This window comes from Colobus angolensis, unplaced genomic scaffold, assembly GCF_000951035.1.
Source record: "Colobus angolensis palliatus isolate OR3802 unplaced genomic scaffold, Cang.pa_1.0 Scaffold248, whole genome shotgun sequence".
In the NCBI taxonomy this organism is placed as follows: Eukaryota; Metazoa; Chordata; class Mammalia; order Primates; family Cercopithecidae; genus Colobus; species Colobus angolensis.
In genome coordinates, this window is record NW_012115688.1 from 314232 (window position 1) to 330038 (window position 15807).

Below are 15807 nucleotides of genomic sequence, written 5' to 3' on the forward strand. Positions count from 1 at the left end.
AAAAAGGAGATGAAGACTTGAACAGACACGTCCAAGAGAATGCTCTGGAATTATGGAAATATTCTGTGTCTGCTGCTCTCCAATATGGTTGCCACTTGGCCATGTGGCATTAAACACTTGAAATGTAACTAGTGTGACTAAGAAACTGAACTTTTGGTTAAGTAATATTTAAGTCTAACGGATCCTAAGGAGGAGACAGGAGCAGCATCTCTACCCTATTATCTTCTCTATAGACTTTGAGCAACTTTAGGGCACAGGTCTTGTCTTAAAATCCACCTTTCAATGTTCAGTGCTTAGCACAGGGCACGTTAAAGGCTGGCAAACAATAATTTCTCCACGGAAGGTGTAAGTAGGAAAATACCTACAAATGATTTGAGCCTTCTTCTTTCTTTTTGCAAAAGAAATAATCTCTTAGCCGTGCTTGGCTGGCGGCCCTGCTGCATCCACTGCTGTGATGGTGAGAAGGAAACTGAGAAGATCAAAGACTTGCTTGATTGATGCGCTTCAAAAAAAAGCAAGAATTTACTCCTGGAAGATTAAAGACTAGATATGAAAGGTGAATAAAGATTGCCAAGAAATAGCAAGACCAAGGTTTCAAAATCTGGAAGAGTTTGAAGAGAGCAGAGGAGAGTTTGGAGGGAGCAGCGGCACTTGCAGGAAAAGAAAATGTTTGAGAAGTCTTGTCCGTGCCATGAATGGATGCAACTTTAGTGTGTGTGTGTGTTTTCTTTTTTTTGAGGTGGGGTCTCGCTCTGTTGCCCAGACTAGAGTGCAGTGGCACGATCTTGGCTCACCGCAACCTTTGCCTCCCGGGTTCAAACAATTCCCTGCCTCAGCCTCCCGAGTAGCTGGGATTACAGGCGCCTGCCACTATGCCCGGCTAATTTTTGTGTTTTTAGTAGAGACGGGATTTTACCATCTTGGCCAGGCTGGTCTTGAACTCCTGACCTCATGCTCCACCGTCCTCAGCCTCCGAAAGTGCTGGGATTACAGGCGTGCGCCACCGTGCCCCGGCAACTTTAGTGTTTTCTAAGGGACTCAAGACTTTGCCAGTGCTTTTCAATTATTTTGGAAGCTGGGTCTCCATTGAAGAGCAAACAGGCTCAGCTATCTTAAGGACACAAATGGAAAAAAGATGACTAGGAAAGAAGCCTGCTGAAAATGCAAAAGGAAGTTGTGGAGTCTCCCACATGCGCTGCTGGCTGAAGACAGAGATGCTGAGGCTCAAAGCGGTGGGAGGGTGAAAATTGCCTTTGCCATTCATTTCCTATGAAGTAGTAGTCCCGGAGACATGGACTGTCTGTCTCTCCTCCGGGGTCAGACAGAAAAGGCCTTCAAATCTGAAAGGACTGTTTCAGGAAGGTGGGCGCATCAGTGGCTGCGTCATGCATCCTCGATTCTGGCTGCAAAACGTTGAGTCAGAGTTTATTACGAGGTCCCCAGTCGGAACAATTTCAGTGAGTTTAACTGAGCGGATAAAGGGAAACCAATTAGAAAATCATTCAGATCAGTCACAGGTATGGTAGGTTTAATAGCTCCCCATTAGCTGATTGAAGTAGGTGTCGCACAGATAAATGAAAAGCATTTCTTTCTGATCCTAGATGAGGGATGCTATTTTTTTTTTTTTTAATGAAAGTGTGTACTTTGATGGACAGTTCACTCAGAGATACAAGTGTGCCTGTGTTGGGAGGAGGGGCAGGAGTACAGAGAGTGCAGTTTGAAAGTCTCATTAGGGCTCCCTTGAATCATACGGCTCAGACTACCTGGGCCAGTGGGGCTGCCCCACAATGTGTCCATTTGCATGAAGGGTAGCTATGTATTCTGGGAGCAATAACAAACCTCATCCTAAGGGAAAAGTGAGTTGGAGAGTACAGGCCTGGATGAAGCAGGCTGGAATTCTACTAATGGTGAGCAGAATTCTGCGCGTGGATATTTCCTACTATTCATGGTCGTTTTTGGCTCCAGGAGTTCCTGTCTAGGACAGAACACTGAAAGGTAGGGGCAAGGAGTGGGAAAGGTGTGGGCCCTGGAGAGGGATAAACCGTGTATTTGAAGCCAAGTTTTCTGTGGCTTATCTGTGTGATGGTTAGTGAGTTCCTTCACCTCCTTGATCCTGCTTCTTCATGGGTACGATGCTTGGTGTCACAGAGATCACCATAAAACCCAGGATAGAGCTTGTGGTACATGAAAAGTACCCAGTAAAGGGTATTATGGGGCCAGGGGCAGTGGTTCACACCTGTAATCCCAACAATTTGGGAGGTCAAGGCAGGCAGATCACCTGAGGTCAGGAGTTCGAAACCAGCCTGGACAACATGGCAAAATCCCATCTCTACTAAAAATACAAAAATTAGCCAGGTGTGGTGGCACATGCCTGTAATCCCAGCTACTCGGGAAGCTGAGGCAGGAGAATCGCTTGAACCCGGCAGGCGGAGGTTGCAGTGAACCGAGATTGGGCCACTGCGCTCTAGCCTGGGCAACAGAGTGAGACTCTGTCTGGAAAAAAAAAAAAAAAAGGCTATTATGATAATAGTGAAATATAATTAATGTATCTTTCCTATTAACTCCAAACAGTGGGAGCATTAAATATACAAGGTAGCATGTGCTGCTTTGTAACCTGCGTTGGGGGGAAAATGTGCCACAGCCCAAGCAGGGAGCCTGAATTTCTATCTGGAACAGGGAGAAAATGGGGACATATTCTGGGTAGCTTTAGTGTATGGCAGTGGGAGAAGAACAAGACCATAGAAAAGGTTCAGGATCATTTGGGGAACCAGGAGAACTGTGTTTCTGAGCACCTATGCAATACCTCTTAGGCAACCCTTGAAACTCTCTGTGGGTATTGAAAGGTGCAGTTTGGGGGGCCTGATACCTACGGAGGGTAGGGACAGAATCGTAGAAATACGGTTTTATGATTTTAACATCCAGGTTGGTCAGCCTTAGAGTCCCCAGGCATACATGATAATCCCATGTATTGCAGGGATGCTTGAGTGATTGCTCATGGAATAACAGTCATTGGGGCTGCATGGCAGGTTCTCTCTAAGAGCTTTGGTCTGTGGCACTCGATGGAGCCAGATGTCAACAAGGAGAAAATTACAGAGCATCTTGAGAAGTCAGAGACCCACATTTCCCAGGCTAGAGAAAGTAGTTATTAGCACAAAAAGTGCATTTCGCTTCCAAGAGAACAGACGTGTTAAGGAGAAGCAAAACTCCTGAAAACATAGTTCCTTTGGTATTCTTCCAGGTTGTCACTCAGAGATCTGCATGTGAGAGGCCTCAGGAGAGATTTAGGTTCTTGTTGGAGAAAGCTGAGATGAAGAAGGGAAGCTTGAGCCCCACTCACCAGGAATGACTACTGTTTGTATTAGGAAGGTCATGTTTACTAGAAAGTCAGTAATATGTTTACTCATTCTCCAGGCTTATTGAGTGCCTACTATGAAGCAAGCACCATGCTTGGCATTCAACAGTTAACTGATCACAGAGAAAATTCTTAGAATTTCCAAGGTTACCAAAAAGATTTACAACACGATGGGTCTCAAAGTTGAAAATATATGCTATTTAATGTGACTTAATAACTGCTGAGAAAGGTACAATCACAGAAGAGGGAATGGACCTGATTTCTCCAGTTCCCCTTGGATTCTTCACTTTTTACTGGATGAAGAAGAGTCTCACATCCACCCATGATGGCTACCATTTAAATTAGTCCCATGTGCTTCTTATCCCCCACATTCTGGTAATTGCTCTCCAATCCTTTTGGAGTATTTACCCTCAGCATGAGGCACAGGTGTGGTCAATCACAGCTCCTCATTTTCTTAAGCCAGAGAGAGAAAGAGGAGAGAGAGGGAGACAGTGGAGAGGGGAAGAGATGGAGAAAGTGAAAAGAAGAAAGGGGGAAAGACAGAGGGAGGGAAAAGAAGAGAGGGAGAGAGACAGAGAAAGACAGGGAGAGAAGAGGGAGAGAGGGACAAGGAGAGGAGGAGCAGGACCAGGAGAGGAAGAGAGGGATAGAAATCTCCAGGGCCCGGAATGTGATTTGCAAAGGACCAATCAAATTCATTCCTTAATACATGAAAACTGGGAGAGAAAAAAAGTTCTCTTTGCGCTGGGGCTTGCTAAATTTTTACACGGCAGCTGTAGCTAAAGGCCACAACCTTTACCAGCCTCGGGAAGGAAGCTCATTGCAGCAGGAGCACATGAAGCTAACTTATGAGGAGAGAGGATAAAAGAAGGGGAAGGAGAGGAGAAAGTCTAGAAACCCAGGAACAAATTCATCATGATGGCCAGCAGGGCTGAAATAAAGAGAGAGGGGAGGGAGGAAGGGAGTGGCCTTCCTGCCCTCTGAAGATCTCTAAGCTTGGTCCAGTTTCTAGCACACAGTAGGAGCACAGTATATTTTGATTCCATTTCCTCTCTTGTCCCTTCAGGAATTAATCTTGATCTTCTTGTATATGTCATGACACAGTAGCACATCCTGCTTGAGCTACTTTTGATGTCAGGGCTTTGTACTCTTTGGGGGATACAGGTGGAGTCTGAATGAGGGACTCTATTCGCAAAACTTTATGAAGCATGGAGGGACTTTTTAATGTCCTATTTCTTTGTACCTCCTCCCCACCATTAATATCTATCAAACACATCTTATATGACACACACACTTCATTTATTCATTCATCCAACAAATATGAAATGTATCAACATCCTTGCTAGGCACTTTAGCTGCATTATTTTTTTCTATCCCCACACAAAAACTTTTACCCCATACATGCTATTATCATATCCGTATTACAGGTGAGCAAACTGAGGTTTTAAAAGACTAAATCATTTTTCCAATGTTATACAAGTTGCTAAAATTGTTAGAGCCAGGATTTGAATCCAGGTTTGTTTTAATTCACACATTAACTATTTTACAACCAAGAAGCATACTGCCTCTCATCTGGCTTGGGTGTATGGCCAGTGCCAGGTTAAGAAAGGAATCATTGTCATCCCTTGCTCAGAAGATAATTATCCTGCATTAGGCTCTGGGAACCACAGTTATTTAGAGAAGTCAGGATTGAGAGGACCCAATGCTTTGTCTTCGGGTTCTGTTTGGTGAGGCATTGTTTAGCATGTCCCTGGCTCCAGGAAAATTCTGGGGACGAGGCATCAGGGTCATTGACAGGAGACTGAGGACAGACACTGACTGCATGTTCTCATCAAGAAACTACGACGTTCAAAGATAAAACTGCTTCTTTCACTGGAACATCTATTTTGTCTCCTGGGCCTTTAGACATAAAACTCCCTCATTTTCATACCATGCCTCCAACCGATGTTCTGTATGAGATCTCACACACAGAGGAATCAAACTAATTTGAGATTACATGCTCGCCGCCCTTTCCTGTGAAGAGTCTCTTCTTCCTTCTAATTACACTTTTTCTTCTGTGACAAATGCCAAGATGTCCAAAAGGCTCTCTCTTAGGAAGAGAAAGTCCCAGGAGCTTGGGGGTCATGGGGTGCTCTTTCTTCATGCCTGGGTGAGCCCTGCTGTCAGTGTTGAGTGTCAGTGATGGGTCCGAAGTGTGGGATTTGACTCCTTTGAATGAGAGTGAACCAAGCTCCAGAGGCTGGATTGTCTATATACATCCCGCTAGCAAAGAAATCCCTGCAGCAACCCATGGATAGGGATGCAGGGGGCTGGTGGGAGGGCAGCAATAGATCAGTCCGAATCTATTCCCAAGCCTGGAAGCTGGGTGGCTTTGAAAGCCAGCATCCAAAAAAATAAAAAAATAAAAAAAAATAAAAAAGAAAGAAAGAAAAGAAAAGGAAAAAGAAAAATTGCTGAGTGTAGTGGCTTAAACCTGTAATCCCAACACTATGGGAGGCTGAAGCTGGCGGATCACCTGAGGTCAAGAGTTTGAGACCAACCTGGCCAACATGGTGAAATCTGTCACTGATAAAAATACAAAAAGTAGCCGGGTGTTGCATGCCTGTAATCCCAGCTACTCAGGAGGCTGAGGCAGGAGAATCACCTGAACCTGGGAGGCGCAGGTTGCAGTGAGGTGAGATGGTGCCATTGTACTCCAGCCTGGGTGACAGAGCAAGATTCCATCTCAAAATCAAAATAGATTTAAGGGGTACAAGTGCAGTTTTGTTGCGTGGATATACTGTGTAATGGTCAAATCCGGGCCTTTAGTGCACCCACTGCACCAGTAGTGACCACTGTACCATTAGGCAATTTTCAACCCTCATCTTCCTCCCACCCTCACACCTTTTAGAGCCTCCAATGTCTATTATTCTACTCAGTGTGTACCATGTCCATGGGTACCCACTTCTAAGTGAGAGCGTGCCATGTTGGACTTTCTGTTTCTGAGTTATTTCTCTTGGGATAACAGCCTTCATCTCCATCTATGTTGCTGCAAAAGACATGATTTCATTCCATTTTATGGAAAAGCCAGCATCCTACTCCCTGCTGGCAATGTAGTTTAGTGTGAGAACCACTAGGCAAGAAACCAGGAGATGGCAATTCATGTCCCAGTTCTGTATGTAAAAGCCCAAGTCATTTAGGAAGAAACACAACATTTATTGAGTACCCACCATGTGCAAGCCACCATCAAGACTTCTACAGACACTCAGCTAGTCTTTGTAACAATACGTAAAAGTGCGTGTCATTAACAAAGTGAGGAAGTAGACAAGTTGAAAGTGCTATTTGCTTAGGATCACACAGCCACAGTGAGGTAGAGTTAGGATCTGAACCCAAATCGATTGTAGCTTCTCACTATTTCCATTCCATCCCTGAGTCCCAGCTTCCTCTCCTAGAAAACATGGATGATAATTTTGGTGACACCTACCCCATGGGGTGGTGAGGATCAGATGAAAAGCTGAGGTACATAATAGGCTTTGTCACTGCAAAGATGCTGCAGATAGATGGTAGGGTGGGTGCAATGATCAGTTGCCATTCCCTTGGCCCATCATTAGCCACCTGCCATTGGTTTCTCACTAGTCCCTGTACAATTGAGATCTGGCTGCTGTTCATAGAAACCCAGTATACGTCGGATGTTCTATAAGGTTGTATCTCCATTTTATAAGTGAAGCAAATAACACTTAGACAGCTAAGCAACTGGCCGGGCATGGAGTGTCATGCCTGTAATCCCAGCACTTTGGGAGGCTGAGGTGGGCAGATCACCTGAGGTCAGGAATTCAAGACCAGCCTGGCCAACATGGTGAAACCCTGCCTCTACTAAAAATATAAAAATTAGCTGGGCGTGGTGGCGGGTGCCTGTAATCCCAGCTACTTGGGAGGCTGAGGCAGGACAATCTCTTGAATTCGGTAGGCAGAGGTTGCGGTGAGCTGAAATTGCACCACTGCACTCCGGCCTGGGTGACAGGGCAAAACTCTGTCTCAAAAAAAAAAAAAAGGAGAAGGGGGAAGGGAGCTAAGCAATTTGCTCAAACACAAATGGTTAATAAAGGGCAAAGCAAAATTTTAACCCATGTCTGCCTGAAACCAGAGCCCCAGCACTTTCCAAAGAATAAGCAGCTTCCTCCCAATCTGCACTGAGTCCCTACCAATGCTAGTTGACCAACTAGATGAAATAAATAAATCTTTTCTGAATGGACCCATCCGCCTTCGTTCCTGCTCTTCCTTCAGGCTCTTCCTTTTGATCCCAGGTTATTTTTAATTCCATACTTTCAACCCCTCAAAAGGTTTAATCCTGAGGAAATACCTACCACGAACAAGTCATCAGAATTATGACAACAGTGTTGATTTTTAGCAAATTAAAACGTTCTAAATGGCACACTTTAGCTATTTGTTGTTAAGCTGTTAATAAGCTGTTAAGCTATTTGCCATTTACTTCACTTTTATTTTCTGAAATTATTTCTACTTGGATGAATCCTATCTCATGTAAAATATTATTATAAGAAATCTCAGTTTCTCAATCTTTTTCCCACTCCACTGTATATTCTACCAATTATTGCTTCTGCTAGTGAGGTTATTCTTTGGTGGCTATTTTTTTTTTAGCAGCAGAATGGAAAAATTGGAAGACAGGAATATGTGAAGATACAGATTGAGGGAGAGGGGACATAAAACGGAGAGAAAAGACAAAGGCTTCTCTACTGATAGTGAGATCAAAATATTCTCAGGGGGCAAGATGGCTAAGTATAAACAGTGGGTTCAAATGATGGGGTCAAAACATATTTCTTTGTTCTCATGAGCTAGAAGAATCACTGATTCTAGGTTTCCTTTCATCTTCAAATTGCCAGAAAAGCAAGAAGTCCATTTCATTATTAGATAAAGAGCGGATATTGTCACCATCCCCAGTCATCATCAGCAAGGACTCAGTTGATGAGAGAATGCAAATTTCATTAAATAAAAGTGACCCCTGAGCTAGCACTTCCATGTTCTTATCATCAAATGACGTTTAAAGATGACTCAGCATGGAGTCATCCTTTAGTGTCAAATCCTGATGCTTCCATCCAATACAGAGTGATTCAGAACACATTATTTCAATCTCCATGTCGGAGTGGCTCCTGACTTGGCATTAGAAACCCTCTGAGCAATTTCTTAGTTTTACAAACATCTGTGTCACTTAACCTCATGGACGCCACTTGTTTATTTGAATAAACATAGGGAATATCATGTTGGCCACGTTTCATTACATCAACCTTACTAGTGACAGTTTAATACTCGGTTGTTTGGGGATAACTTATACTCAGTTTGCCAATGTAGCAATGGCCTGATCAATGTAAAGGAGGCAGAGGGAGGAACTCCGATATTTTGAGTGGTTCAAGGAGTGGTGATTGTGATTGTGTTTAATCAGCATGGGTGTTCTGGGTCAACAGTCATAGTAACTCCATCTAGATGGATCCCCCAAAGCATCCCACATACTATATCTCACAAGTGTAGACAAAATGGATGTAGTACAGAAACATAATAGCTGTTTTGGAGTGGGAGGCAGGATACTACTGTGCAAATTTGAGACTTAGCAGTTGTACTTCAAATCAGTCAAATACATTCATGGCTCTTTCTCTGTATATTCCTGTCTCTGTGCCTGTCTGCCTCTCTGTGTCTCTTGGTCTCTCATGATTTGTGTGTGTCTCTCTCTGTCTCTTTTTCTTTTATGTCTTTGTCACTGTGTCTCTTTGATTCTCTCTCTGTCTCTCTCTGTCTCTTTCTCTTTTATGTCTTTGTCACTGTGTCTCTCCGATTCTCCAAAATGTAAAGAGCCATATGGGTTTTAGGCACACTTGGGTTTTCACACGGCTCTTCCACGTAGCAGTCTGTGATCCTGATGTGTCTGTGAATGTCAGTTTCCTCATCTTTAATTGGAGATGGCGATACTGATTTTGTTGAGTTGTCGTTAGGATGAAATGAAACAGAGTGTATCACAGGTAACTCAGTTCCTGACTCATAACAACTGGTCAATATATGTTTGTTCCTTCCCCCATCTCCAATTTACTATACCCTCGTGACATATTAGAATCCCACCAATCTGGTAGCTTTCTTCTGATGTGGCCTGCCCTCAGCCCATTTTCAGATCAGCTAATGGAACCATGACTGGCTGGAACCATTTTTCATCCAACTGGTCTCTTTCCAGCAGTTTCATGTAGCCTCTTGCTGTAAATCACTCTGGGAAAATAAATGTCCCTAATCCATTAGTGCCCTTCTACTGCAAGCCAATTGGAGCCACAAACCAGACAAGGTTTGTTAATGGCCACTTAAATACATTCCTGCAGCCCAACGTGGAGACCCTCTGCCAGCCTAAAATCCTAGCAGCCCGTGTCTCAGAGACACTCAACTGTGACAAGACTGATAGCAGCAAAGGCACAGTTCTGACTCGTATCAGTTAGGGGAGAACCATACACCTTGGTTTGCTTAAGACAGTTCCAGTTTATGATTGTAGCTTCTCCTATATAGGAGTAATTATAAACAGTGCCCCTTTTGCTTTTAGAAGAGGTTCAGTTTGTTTGAGGCCAGCCTGAGCAACACAGTGAGACTCTGTCTCTATAAAAAATATATTTTTAAAAAATTAGTTGGGCACGGTGGCACATGCCTGTGGTCCCAGCTACGCAGGGAGATCAAATGGCAGTGAGCCATGATCAATCACACCACTGCACTTCAGCTTGGGTGACAGAGCAAGACCCTGTCTCAAAATATAAGAGTTCCAGTTTGAATAATAAACGATATAAGTATCTACAGCAATGAAACGTAAAAGTTTAGATAATAATAGTTACCATTTTTTGACTACTTGCTATGCCTGTCTCAAAATATAAGAGTTCCAGTTTGAATAATAAACCATATAAAGTATCTATGGCAACCAAAAGTAAAAGTTTAGATAATAATAGTTATCATTTTTTGACTACTTGCTATGCCTGTCTCAAAATATAAGAGTTCCAGTTTGAATAATAAACTATATAAAGTATCTATGGCAACCAAAAGTAAAAGTTTAGATAATAATGGTTATCATTTCTTGACTACTTGCTAAGCACCAGGCATCCTTATAAAGGTCTTTGTATATGGCATGTCATTTAAGCTTCATTACAACACTATGAAGCAGGATGCTATTATGAAATGGATGCTCTGTTTTATAGCCCAGGAAACAGAAGCTTGTTAACATGTTCTTAACAACAACATGGCCAAGGCCAACCAGAAGGCAGGGTTTGTACCTCACCCAGATCACATCTATGGGCAGCACGCCTATCCCCAAACTGCTGGAAGTGTTGGCTGCTCAAACCTCAGTCATCCCTTTCCCTAGAGAATTTTGCTCAAATAGAAGCCACTTCTGCTTGAGAGACTCGATGTCCCCACTTAGGAAGCAGCCCACAGCCAATGACACACAAGGCTCCGTCTGTTCCTTGCTTCAAGGTGGGACTGACTCTGCAGTGGGATCCAGCTAAGACCACATCTTTGCTTAACACCTTCCTCTTCCCTAGCCTGCTTCCCTTGTTCCCATAGTTCTAAAAGCACGCTTTCAATAAATCACCTGGAAAAGGATACCTGTGTCAGGCTCTGCCTCCAAGGAGCCAGACCTAAGATGTCCAGTTAGCAAGTATCAGAGCTGGGACTCATGTCTAGGAAACTCTCTTAATCACTAAGCAAATGTGACATGATATTGCCTATATTACATACATGATTAAAATGATGGCCTCCAAGTTGTCAGGTCACCAAGCAGCATATATCACATTGGTCTAGATATGGCAACAACGGCAGTCACAACGAATCCTACTTATTGAAAGCTGACAACAGCCAGTGTCTTTCTTGCATCGGATCCTCTCAACAATACCATGAGGTTCATTTTATCATCCCCACTTTGCAGATAATGTATGGGAAGTTTGGAGACACTGAGACACATCCCCCAAGGGCATATGGATAGGAAGAGAAGAGACTTAAGCTTATATCCAAGTCCATCTTTCTTTAAGGACCACATGCTTTTTCCACCTGATCACTTAAACCTCTTGTTGCATAAAGAATTCCATGAATAATTGGTGAAATCGATCTGCCATCAAAACTGACATTTTAAAAAATAATTTAGACAGAAGACTCTGCTATCACTCCAACGTTGACCCCAGCAACAGTTCTTTTTGAGCTGCATTTGACCAAAATGTCTATACTTTCTGGAGAAAGCCATACTACTTTGGCAATAGCTAGAGAATATTCTCTTAAGCCAGACATAAAAAGAGCAAAGGAAACATCTTCGGTGGACAAAAGAAAGTGAGACTTCATGCTAAGAGGGGAATCACATGTCATATGGCTTTTCCACCAAGGGAGACAAAATGGAATAAAAGGAAAACAGCAAAACTTTAAGGAGAAGCAGATTCAAATCCTAACTCTACTATTGTGTGATGTATTTGGCAAATTACTCAATGTTTCCAAGCCTCAATTTGCTCTTCTGTTTTACAGGAAAAATACTCATGCCATTGGCCCATGAATGAAAGAGGGTAAATGATATAAAATAGATATTCCTTCCTGCCTCATCTCTTCCATTTTCATAAAATTTATAGCCAACTTGGAACGTCATTCCAGGTCTAACTAATACTGGTTCAAATGGACTATGCTTTATTCCAAGCAAAAAGCATATCCTATTATGACAAAAAGGTTTCTATTAAAAATAGAGAGCAGATAAAAGGGAGGCCTTCATCCAGGAAGCCATCGGCTGATTCATAAAAATACAGAATGAGTCATCCTGGATCCCAAGGCTAAAACTTATAATCAATGGTCATGTCTGACCAGCCAATCCCAGCCCACTGGAGAAGGAGCTGCCCAGTGGGCCATCTTTACAACCCTATTACAATCCTTCCTTGTAAAACCATTAACTCTGTTTCCAGCTTGGTGAAAGGAAAATCAATCTGGGCTGTTTGCAATACTGTATCCTAAATGTACCTGCAGCCTGGTTGGCTTTCTGAACAACTGGGGTCGGGGAAGTGCAGTGATTTCTGTGTGTGTGTGCGCGCGTGTGTGTTGAGCTCCACTGAAGAACAGGCTTGCACATCTGGCTTTGAAAATCAATGTCTTGGCCTTCATCTTGACACTTATTATTTCAAAATGCTTCAGTTCCTATTAGCAATTATGCAGTTAGCATAAGACTGGAAAACACAGAACTATGTGTACTGCAGATGATGCTCTTTCCTTTAAAAAGTAGTTTTATCATTTTCACTCTCTGAATAGATACCCTGACATAGAATTCTAGAATCCCATCCTCAATTTGGATGAAGGGTCATAAATTACATACACATATATATGTAACTGTATATATAATTGTATATATGTATATACACATATATGTATACGTGTGTGTATGCAGGTAATATTTTTTGATGAAGTGGTTAAGGAAGGAGAGTTCTAAATGCATGGTTTTAATTGTACTAAGTGAAAGCTCTTCCACTAGCAAGTAAAGAAAAATAATGACACAACAATCCTCCTTCGAGCTCTTTCCTCAATCCATTCATTCAGCGATAAGTTATTTAGGGTGTACAGTGTGCCAACCAGTGTACTAGGCATTGTGGGGTGGGGGAGTGGGCTGGTCTTTGGGGATTTAGCTGCGAAAGGGCAGGTATAAGCTCTCCTTCTGGGATCAAACAACTTGATTCAATAAGAGTTCATTGTACAGGATCCCCCGGTTTGCAAAAACCTCTTCCCTTACCCTGAATTCCTCACCAGAGGCCCACGAGTAGTGTTCAGAGTCAAACCTGACCAGCTGCATATATGAGCAGCAAGGCAAGGATCATCGCCTGCTTCTCCCACTAGCTGCCTTCTGATCTGGCAGATGAAACCTGCGTCTGCTCTCAAGGTGGTGAAGGGGAGGGGATGCTCCTTTGCATTTCTCTTGCCTCCAGATCAGGTCCAGATCTTGGGTTTCTGATCTAACCTAGGAGCTTGTGAGCTGGCTGTTGCTTTGGAGAGCAGTATGTACTGGGAGGCTCTAAAAAACAGATGGGAAGGAATAGGCTCGTCTCACCGTGATAATAGCAAGTTCCCCTTACAAGTTTAACATGCAAACCTAGTGTTGGGTCCAGTCCGCCTCTGCCGGGTAAGCCCTTCCCAGAACTTCAGGGAAATGATCTTACAGTGCCCGCACAAAGAGAGGCTTAAACTCTCCCAGGGAATCTCAGCTGAGCCTGAGGGCCTGGAGAAGTTCCCCCAGGGGGAATGGGGACTAGAGGGCAGCTTAGAGAGATGAGCTCCTTCTGAGATGGGAGCAGGAATTCCGGGGAGACTGATCAGCGTTTTTTCCCTTCTCGGAGAAACAGAGGGGTTGCGCTGCAGCCCTGGCCTCCACCCTCACCAAGCTTGGGTGCAAGGTACCGACCCTCTTGCTTCCTAGTTCCTTTTCCCGTCAGGCTACGGGGAAGAAAGTATGCAGGAGGCGGGACCCAGCCCTGCACCCTGTCCCAGGCCCTTCAGACAACAGCATAGAGGTGAGAAAAAGATCAGGTATCAAATTCCCGGCCAAGCCACTTAGTGGCAGCTGAGTGATCTTGGGCAAATCACTCATTCTCTCTGAGCGGCCGCTTTCTTACCTGTAAAGGGATCATGATGGCACCTGACTCATGAGGTCCTAGGAAGTATTACATAGGATCGCACATGTAAAACTACCAACGGCAGCTGGCACACAGTGGGCTTGCGGTTCTTAATACATATATTTTTAATTCTGTTAAGCATCAACCCCTCTGTGCAGAAGCTGAGTTGTCCTCTCAGACGGAGAACTCCCGTAGCGCAATCTTCCAGACCCTGGGTGCTTGGGCGCCAGCATTCTCCCTGCGCTCAGGAGCTCACATTTTCCTCCCGTCACCCCTAGATCTGGCTTGGGGAGGCCACCCCTCTAAATCCTCCCCAGCTTTGGCCTGGGGAGGCTCTGAGACCCGGGTGAGCGCGCGGAGGGCGTGCGCGCGGCGGCTCTACCCGGGCAGCATCCCAGTTGCAGCTTTCCCACCCCCTCCCCAGCGCCCAGCGCGCAAAAAGAGAGAAAGCGAGAAAGGCGCGGATACTGGACCAGGCTTTGACGCGAATCTTGAGCTCGCCGTCCTGAGGCTCGGGCATGGTCTTCCTGGAGAGCCGCAGCTTGTTGAGACCCCCGAAGCCGGCCAGCACCACCGCGCGCATCTCCTGGGCGTCCCCGAGGCGGTGCGAGCCGTCGCCACCGCCGCCCTCCGCAGGCTCCTTGCCTGCCTCCTTCTCGATCATTTGCTCCGTCTCCTCCGCCTTCTCCACTCCTTCCTTGGCCATGGCGCTCGAGGGCGCGGGGCGCACGGGCTGCGGTGGCTGCGGCGCTGGGGGATTGGGGATCCTCTCCCGCGGGTTCCTCCTGTTGAATGTGGGATGCTCGGCTGTGCAATGGCTGCAGCCTCCGCGAGCGCCGCCGCGGTCCTCAGTCTCCGCCGTAATCCTCACAAGAGCCGTGCCCCTAAGCGCTCCACCCCCGCCCCACCCTTCTTCCCTGTCCAAACGAAGCCTCAACTCCAGTTCCTGAAATAGTCCCAAATTAGGCTCGGGATCGCGACCCCAAACCCAGATTTGCCGAAGATCTGTGACTAAAAAGAGCCTAGAGAGGCCACCTTGTCATCCGCCTATCCGTGGGCCCAGTACTTGGTTATATACGGCACAGGCTCGGGTGCCTTGAAATGGACCGAGACGAACGTCTGGGCCTGGAGGATGCCTTCCCGCTACAAGGTTGCCCTGTCTCTCTCCCATCTGTGAGGCTGGGCGGGATAGTCGGGAAATTGGATGGTTCCTCAAACAGGCAGTGGAAGGGCGGAGAGATTTGGGAAGCAGGGAACTAGAGATCCCGCTCACTGCCCTGAAGAGTCCAGTCCGGGGTCTTCTCACTCCAGACCTGCAGGGTCAGCCGGGATGCTCTTTTCTGGGTATCACCAGGTGCTTCCTTACGACGGCGAATTCTCACCACTCACACCATTTCGGGCTATTAAAGAGGCTAGACAAGAATCCTGTACCAGAAAGGATCCTGCTCGTGTTCTGATTCCCGGAAGACCAATGTGTACCCGCTCCCCAACATGCACGCACATACACAGAGTACTAACTGGCGTTTTGTTTTGTTATCAGGCTCTTTGAGAAAAAGAGCTCATAGAAAAACTTGGATTTTCTTAAATAAAATGATGGGAGAGGAGTTGGTTTTCCTAGGGGCAGTTTAAGGAAAGAGATGCAGTTGAGGAACTAGGTCTATATTCTATTATAGTTGCTATGCCATCGCCAGCCTTGAGATCTTGGACAACTCATTCAACCTTCCTGAGCCTCAACACCCTCATCTATAAATTGGGTACATTGATTTTATTTTTATGTATTGTGTGAAGTGCTGGGGTGGATATGATTTCAGTGAGACATGGTCC

General features: G+C 45.0%; 1 protein-coding gene across 1 annotated transcript in view; it reads right to left on the minus strand.

The window, feature by feature from the left end:
- VAT1L (vesicle amine transport 1-like) overlaps nt 1-14825 on the minus strand; it is a 191442-nt gene extending 176617 nt beyond the window's left edge. The window contains exon 1 of the mRNA XM_011945975.1: nt 14457-14825. Within this exon, the coding sequence (XP_011801365.1) occupies nt 14457-14689 (233 nt within the window). The 5' untranslated portion in view covers nt 14690-14825. The remainder of the gene's footprint in view (nt 1-14456) is intronic.
- Between the last annotated feature and the right edge of the window lie 982 nt (nt 14826-15807).